Raw genomic sequence first — 8,469 nt, 5'->3', positions numbered from 1 at the left:
GTTTATGGAAATAACATTTCAACACATTATACTTCCAAAAATGTAATTTTGGGGACTACAAAATTATATCATGAAAGACATGTCCCCTTAAGTGTGAAAATCTAGATAAGTTAATTGATATTATTTGACAAATTTGAATTAGATATTTGTAATTTTTTATCAGACACTTAAAAGTTGGTCTATTATCTTAGGAGATGAAGCGGCATGAAAGAATTGTTAACTCAAAAGAAGTCCATATGGCAAGGAACAAGAGATAGAAGAGAAGCGTGCCAAATATCAAAACGAGTAGAAGACGCGTCGTTTGACGTTGAAACAGTAGCAAAGTACTAATTCCATCTGGCATACTGTTAGTCTGTTATTTTTTTTCTAGTTGGTTGGTTTCCCTCATTCCCCCAATAATTACTTTCCACATACACCATTTTTGTATTACAAGCCGCCGAACACGGCAACAACGCCAATGGAACTTTACTTTGTTCCGACACTGCAGTAGTTGAATCGAATCTACCTTGAACTGTGCTGGATCTATTTCTTTCTTTCACTTCAACTCAAGTCCTTAGGCTACCCAATTAATGGATCCGAGAGCTGTACTGATATTAGTGGCGATTCTAGTTGCGGAAATTGGTTGCATTGCCAACGGAAATTTTGTGTTCCCGGTGGAGCGGCGGAAAAGGAGCTTAAACGCTGTCAAAGCTCACGACGCTCGCCGTCGGGGTCGAATTCTCTCCGCCGTGGATCTCAACCTCGGCGGCAATGGTCTCCCCACCGAAACCGGGTTCGTCTTTTTGCTTCTTTTAATTTAATTATGTCTTAAATAAGTTTAAAATATTGATAAATGACCGAATTTTATTTAGGTACCTAGATTTTTGGATTGTTTTTGAGTCCCCATATATTGAAATTAAAAAATTCAAAATAAAAGTTTTAATATATTAGGAACTCAGAACAAGTAAAAATTTTAGTAGGGATCCAAAGCAATATTAGTTATGAGGGACCTTAAATATATTTAAACCTTTAATTATTATTATGATTTTTTAAAATATGAATGACGAAGAAGCTTGCAGTGATTATCTTAATTTCATGCTTATGTTATGTTGTTGTTTATTTGGTTTAGTTTGTATTTTACGAAACTTGGGCTTGGCTCTCCTCCGAAGGATTATTATGTGCAAGTTGATACAGGAAGTGACATTCTGTGGGTGAATTGTGTTAAGTGCTCCAGATGTCCCAGGAAAAGCGATCTTGGTGTATGTATCCATGTTTTGTAACACTTAACAGCTTCAATTCAGCTTCTGAATCGCCATCGTGTTTTTGTCGTTGTCGTTGTTGCAACAGATAGATTTGACTCTTTATGACCCGAAGGGCTCGGAAACTTCAGAGTTGATTTCTTGTGACCAAGAGTTTTGCTCTGCCACTTATGACGGTCCAATTCCTGGTTGCAAGTCTGAAATTCCATGCCCCTACAGCATAACTTACGGAGACGGAAGTGCGACTACTGGATACTATGTCCAGGATTATCTTACTTATAACCATGTCAATGGCAATCTTCGTACAGCACCACAAAATAGCAGCATCATTTTTGGGTGAGAATAATTATTATTACTAATTACTAATGCTTTACAATTCAGATTGTATCATTTATTACTAACTTCTCGTGATAATTTTTAGGCGGATCATGCCTGCTGTCAATGTTCAATATGAGAGAATTATCTTGGTTGTGAATGGGATTTTCATTCTTTTGAGTCAACTGTTTTTGGTTATGTAAATACTTTGCATTCAAGTGGGAAGTTTCAGTGTATTATTTTTAATTAGAAATATTTAGGTTAATAGGTTCGTAGGTTGATAGAGTTAATGAAAAATCTTACATTTTCAACTTCCCCCCGTTTATATCTCTTTGGATAATCTCTTGCTGACAGGTGTGGTGCTGTACAATCTGGGACATTGAGTTCATCTTCTGAAGAAGCCCTTGATGGAATAATTGGTTTTGGACAATCAAATTCTTCTGTGCTTTCACAGCTTGCTGCATCTGGAAAGGTGAAAAAAATATTTTCACACTGCCTTGACAATATTCGTGGTGGTGGAATATTTGCCATAGGGGAAGTGGTGGAACCAAAAGTCAGTACAACTCCATTGGTACCAAGAATGTATGTGCAGTAACCTAGTCTTTCATTCTCATACCATGATATTGGTTATCATATAAATCCAAGGGTAAATTTGGTGATCAAGCAATACTGAAACTACCAGTAATGAAATATCTTTTATATAACCTCATATCATGTTCACAAGATTTTTAGTTGGCTAGGTTGTTCTGTAATTGAAGTAGGGAGCATTACTTATTAATATTATTTGAAGATAGAAAATTTGATAGAATATTGGCACTGCATGGTTTTTTATTTCTCAATCTGGACAAGTGTATTGCATTCATACATTTAGTGTAATATATTTATTTTACTACTAAAAAGATTCAGAAAATGAAGTAACAAAGATATCATTTTAAAGCCAATGTTGTAAATGCTTGACACCGGAGGGGAATAAATCATTCACCTGAATCATCTCTAATAGATTTTCATTTGTATATTACCATCAAATTTATTGTTGTACATCAATGTCATTAGTGCGATTGTATTGAGCTAGACCTTTTCAAGTTTCTTGTCTGTTTTTTTTCCTCTCTGGATCTTGTTGGGATTATTTAATTTTAAAATTGTATTTTTTTTGCCATTTATGAAATTCCATCTGTCTCTCTAGCTAGTAGTTATATGTGTGACCAGGCCACATAATGAAGGTCTTCTTTCTGTTTTGGTTGCTTTTAAGGCCTTCAGTTTTATGAAAGTATATTCATCTGAGGCCTCTGGTTTAAGTTGTGAATTTTTTTTCTGATACTTGTAAGTTATAGTGTATTTGATTTTTTTTGAAAGGCAAACAAACATATCATTAAGAAAGTGCTGAGAGTAAATCAAAAGCTGTGAAGCACTACAGCACTAAAGAGCTACAAAAATTATTAACCCAACAAAATGGACCCATTACACTACCACTTTAGCACCCCACAACCCAGCACACAGTGCATATCCACAACTCAAAAACTGAAAGGCAGCCCTGCACATAACAGTAAAAAAAATTGTTGTATTTGATATTCAGTTCAGATCTTGAGTTTGAAAAATTATGCCTTAACTGTAATTTTTTTTTTTATCTATTATAGGGCACACTACAACGTGGTTTTGAAGAGTATTGAGGTTGATACAGATATTCTACAGCTTCCCTCAGATATATTTGATTCTGGAAATGGGAAGGGGACAATAATAGATAGTGGAACAACCTTGGCTTATCTTCCTGCCATAGTTTATGATGAACTGATTCCAAAGGTAAGTGTATGTATAAAGATTTAACTGAATCAATATTTCCACTGGAGTATTCATGAATGTTCTTTATGATAGGTTATGGCCCGGCAGCCTCGACTGAAATTATATCTTGTTGAGCAACAATTTAGTTGTTTTCAGTATACTGGAAAGTATGACGCGTATCTTTGAGACATTGTTTTATTGAGATTTTACATTTCTCTGTTACATTGGAACAAGTATTGCTTTATTCTTCATTGTTTTTAATTGGCCTACAATATCACATAATTTATCTGAGATACATCAGGTTTATTTTCTTGGTTGTTTTTAGCCCATGGGGTATGATATCAAGTGTCAACATCATATTTCCCTTTAAATATATCTTTATAAATATCCTATCTATGCCTGTTTGATAATATTTGGTAATCCAATATTCTGAAACCTGCCAAGGGAAAAAGATTGTGATAAAATAAAGGACATAATTCAGTAGTAAGTAGGATCAGAGGCTGTGTAATAAAATTTGTGTACTTGAGCAAGGATGGAGTTTTGACATATATTTACTTGGTGACTTTAAAATTACTGATTAGCTTCTTGATGAAGTGGATGTATTGGGTGCTATTAGGACTTTGTGAAACAAAAAAAAGTATGTGAATCCCCTTACTTGGTCCTTTGAATTTTCAGTTTTGGACTTTTGTATTACTTTGTCCTTTTTCTTTGTTTCTGAAGGGAGCTGTTGAGTAGGCTGGATGGTTATCTACAAAGAATCTCATGTTTGATTATTTTAGGTAGAATAGAGATATATAAAGTTTTTGTTGCTACATTACAAATAATTTATATTTCAAAAGAATCATCTGTTAAAAATGGTTTTCTTTTAAAATAGTAATTGGGAATGAATTGTGCAAATGATGTTTTGGTAATTGGAATGCATTTTACTTTTTGATAATTAAATTTCATCACTTCATGAAGACAACAAGTTCACTTTAAGTGTCTAGCATATTCAGCCCTTAGTTTGTTGACCATTGTATTCTTGCAGTGTTGATCGTGGATTTCCAGTTGTCAAGCTTCATTTTGAAGATTCTCTATCACTGACAGTTTATCCTCATGACTACCTGTTCCAGTTTAAAGTGAGTAGGAACTTTGATTGTAGATGTACCCAGTTTCTTATTTGAGAAGCTTTGTAGATGCTAGATACTCAAATCACAAATACGTTTTTCTTTTAAGGGCTTTAATCTTAAGTTAATCTGTTGTCTGAACTGATTTCTCCATCCCTTGAATGCACCTGAGTGTTTTATCATACATGCATATTAAATGCCATGTATAATTATAGAGAAATTTGTCTAATTGTGAATCAAAGGTTCTTATCTATTGTTCAATATCAACTATAATGATGGTTTAAATTGTCATCTGGATAATTTTACTGATATATTGTGTATCCTTTTGAATTTATTTGAGTACCTCAGTTTGATAAATTAATTACTAGAATTTAATTATGGTGTTTCTTAATTTAATTTGTCTTTGATTGTCCCCAGGATGGTATCTGGTGTATTGGCTGGCAGAAAAGTGTGGCACAAACAAAGAATGGAAAGGACATGACCCTTCTTGGAGGTACAATTTAGAATTAAATGGTGCATATAAATTAATCCACTGACTTGTACTTGTAACTTGGATTGTTAAGATATTTGGGTCGTTAGATTATAAGTCTTATTGTTAGTGAGCTTCGACTTGTTCTTGTAATAACATGTTTGGTGTAAATAGGGGTATCAGGTTAGTGCATTATATCACATCCTGTCAATAATATGTTTATTATTGTTGGTTATCTCTTTCTCTTTTCTTTCTTCAATAACCCAAAACCTATAATTCTAACACTGGTTGTTCATGTTATAGCTCTTCAACTATTCATCTATTTGTGTTGAATTAAGTAAACTTTTGTAAAGTTACTTTTGGATCTTTACCTTTTCATTTGCCTCTGTGTGTGTGATATTGGAGCTAGTTTTATTCATTTTGTAAATATTTTCTTGTTAGTGTTGGATCTCTGTATCATTTATTAACTTTGAATTATTTTCAATGGCAGATTTGGTGCTATCAAACAAACTAGTGATATATGATCTTGAAAATATGGCCATTGGATGGACTGACTACAATTGTGAGTACCAAGCCGCCTCTCATAATGTTTTATTTCCTACTTCGTTGTATGTTTTACTATTACTTTTGTTCCTTTTTCTTTGTCCATTTTTTTTAAATTGTTCCTATTTATGTCTTTGAAAAGTTCAAGACAATTTTAGGTACTACCTTTCCAATTATGCCTAATTGTTAAATATTTTACATACTTATCATAAATTAAAGAGGAATAATAATGGAGGTCATATTAGAAAGTTAAAAACAATTTTTAATCAGTATTAATTGCATTTCTCAATTCGTGTGCTATATCATCTTAAATGAATAGATAAAAAGGAACAGGAGTAGTATAACCCCAACTATATATTAATATGCAGAATGTAAAATGCAAGGTTGTTTCAAGTTCATATCACCTAGCTTGTTTCCTTTTAGTACTCTGTAATTTAAACTAATTTCATCATTCTTAGCTCAAACCTACTCCTGCTTACAATTTTTTCAGGTTTATTTTTGGGGTAAATTACACTTCTTTCGCTTGAGAGATACTTCAATTATTTCCCATTCCTTCTAATTTTAACAATTACACTCTTCTCCTGAGAAAAGAATGTGCTACATTTTAGTCTATTTTATTGTATACGGATCTCTTAAAGTGGCAAGATAAACAAGTCTCTAGGGGTATTTTTCTTCTCTATGCAACTTTTAGTGTCTACGCCTAGCTAATTTTGAACATGCTACTATTGTTTTAGGAATTTAGACTTGAGAAAATGAAATGAAATTTTAAACATCCTAAGCCCAAATTTTATTTCGTCTTCTAAAGTTGTAAACTTGATAGTAAGAGTTCAAAATTAGTTATTGATAATGCTGAGAGCCGCAAAGAGTGAAAAGTTTGTCCTAAGAGGCTGATTTACATTAAAATATATTAAAGTGTAGCATATATTAGTCTCACGAGGATGCTGTGATTTTTTAAGATTTAAAAGGAGAGTTGTGTAATTCAAGCAATTTACAAGAAAGGTTATTAATGGCTGTTTTTAGGTGGAGACACTACTACAAAAATGGTCTTTTAAGATGTAAGGTTATATAAAAATTGATGTCGTATATAAAATAGTGACAATTTTGTAAATAATTGTAACTTTTTAAAGACGATTTTCTTAAAATCATCTTTGAAAACGCTTTAACGTCAATTTCTTCAACAACCAACTTTAAATATAAGATATTCAACAACCGTCTTCGTTGAAAGGGTTTACCCTTATAATTTCATTCTCTCCGCCTCTCTCTCACTCCTTCCAAAACCTCCCTCAAATCCACCATCTCCACCAACCTCTCTCCACACCCCTAGGGGAGTGTAATTTATTTTTTAATGATTTTTTTTGGTATTAGAAATGTAAGAAAGGTTATTAATTTACTTGAGCTTGATCAAAAGAAGCTTAATTTGTTATAGGTATCTCATTCATATAACTCAGGTTAATTTCTATTGATTTTTAGGGTTAAAAATTTGTTGATATCAAAGCATGCTAGAATAACTTAGCATTGTGGTGTTGTGCTTTTTAGGCTCTTCCAGCATTAAAGTGAAGGATGAAGCGACTGGAATAGTACATACAGTGGGTGCACACAATATTTCTTCAGCTACTACCTTATTTATGGGAAGAATATTGACTTTCTTTTTGTTGCTAACTACCATGCTAAACAATTAAATTAACTTGGTCTTGATATAATAAGTATGTCATTCATTCAATTTTGTTGTACCATAATTCCTTGAATGATAAGGTGTGCAGTGTGGTTGGTATGGTATAGTCAATCATTACTCGTGTAGATAGAATTGAGTCAATTGACAAAGGGGCAAATATATTTTTTTTCAGTATTTTTTTGTATTATTTTTCAAATTGATTTCCTAATGAATGTATTGCCTTGACATTTTATGACGATGACGATGAATATTGTTGTTCATTTAAAAGTTAGTTAAATAGTACAAATATTACTTGCAAATATGAGTTTTACTAATGTTAGCACAATGCATCTTTACCAGCCTCTAAAAGTAAAAAGAGAATCATTTGAATTTTTTTTAGCCAAAGGTAAAGCATATTATTAAAATGGGTACAACAACTATTAAGAGAGTTACAAGCATATAAAAGTATTTATAAATGTCATCCCTCCCAGCCTATTCTCTTCCCAGCAAGGTCTAAGTAGTCATGCTATTGTTTTCAATACCCAATAGCCTCCCCGATATGATAGACCAACCAGCAAATGGCCACCACATGAGGTTTGAGTGCTATAGATCTATAGCAAAAAAGGTTTTTATGATGCACATTTCACATCAGTCATTTGAAATCATCGTAGAAGAATAGATAGTGATATTTTTGTAATTATGATGTGTTTAAATGATGACGATTTTACACAACTCATCTTCAAATGAAGCATATAACGATGAGTCGTATTATAACCGTCATAGAGATGAGAAATCCATGACATTTTTGGAAAAATCATCATGGTATGCATAGTCAATTAAGTAACTAACCCTCATGCCTAAAGTTGCTCAGATCCTCGTGCCCTCAGTCACCCACCTTACGTTTTTTCCTCTCACTCAGCTCACGTCCCCCATCACTCACCGACCGTCGTAGGTGTCTTCCAAAATTGCCCTATCGATCGTGGAATGTTGTGTGCCGCCATGACATTGTCATTGTTGAAGGTTTGTTTTCAAACTCTCATTCTTGCCTCTAACTTTCATGTTTTATGGGGTTGAATGAGAAAGAAAATGTTGGGGGTTGAATAGACCATTACTTGGCCTTGTTCATTGTCCACCCAATTCATATTTTCAACTCTTTCATGGTATTTCAGTACTAGCTCTTGGGAAACATGCGGTTGGTTTTGTGGTGGCTTATTTAGCTAGCTAGAGCTTATACTGTTTCCTCATCAAGTTCAAAATTCTAATAACCGACATAAAATGATCTTTCTACACGGATGAGAATGATTATAACATTGACAAACCTGAGTTACTAGACCATATTACCCAACAAAAAGAATTGAATATTTAATTTGT

At 33.2% G+C, this 8,469-nt stretch overlaps 1 protein-coding gene across 3 annotated transcripts; it reads left to right on the top strand.

Annotated features, from left to right (window-relative positions):
• The first annotated feature begins 246 nt into the window (after positions 1-246).
• On the top strand, positions 247-7,363 carry LOC114372661 (aspartic proteinase-like protein 2). 3 transcript variants are annotated; one of them, XR_003658254.1, is made up of 10 exons: positions 247-772; positions 1,109-1,238; positions 1,327-1,574; positions 1,908-2,135; positions 3,188-3,350; positions 3,423-3,496; positions 4,050-4,108; positions 4,357-4,447; positions 4,853-4,928; positions 5,395-5,407. XR_003658254.1 is itself a non-coding variant. In XM_028330343.1 (10 exons), the coding sequence occupies exons 1-10, from the start codon at positions 570-572 to the stop codon at positions 5,952-5,954; spliced, it is 1,302 nt and encodes a 433-aa protein (XP_028186144.1). In that variant the 5' UTR covers positions 249-569; the 3' UTR covers positions 5,955-6,217. The 3 variants fall into 3 exon arrangements, 2 of the variants coding, with proteins under 2 accessions (XP_028186144.1, XP_028186143.1); XM_028330343.1 differs by lacking the exon at positions 4,050-4,108 and adding an exon at positions 5,938-6,217 and having other exon boundaries at positions 249-772; positions 5,395-5,466; XM_028330342.1 differs by lacking the exon at positions 4,050-4,108 and adding an exon at positions 6,984-7,363 and having other exon boundaries at positions 250-772; positions 5,395-5,466.
• The last annotated feature ends 1,106 nt before the right edge of the window (positions 7,364-8,469 follow it).

This window comes from Glycine soja, chromosome 10 (genome assembly GCF_004193775.1).
Source record: "Glycine soja cultivar W05 chromosome 10, ASM419377v2, whole genome shotgun sequence".
Classification (NCBI taxonomy): domain Eukaryota; kingdom Viridiplantae; phylum Streptophyta; class Magnoliopsida; order Fabales; family Fabaceae; genus Glycine; species Glycine soja.
This window is presented reverse-complemented; position numbering and strand designations above follow the sequence as displayed.

Bases quoted from the DNA above. Each gene is read 5' to 3' on its own strand.
- LOC114372661 (XM_028330342.1), top strand. From the start codon at position 570: ATGGATCCGAGAGCTGTACTGATATTAGTGGCGATTCTAGTTGCGGAA. The intron at 3,497-4,356 runs GTATGACGCGTA...GTATTCTTGCAG, and splicing joins TGTTTTCAGTATACTGGAAA to TGTTGATCGTGGATTTCCAG. The intron at 4,448-4,852 runs GTGAGTAGGAAC...GATTGTCCCCAG, and splicing joins ACTACCTGTTCCAGTTTAAA to GATGGTATCTGGTGTATTGG.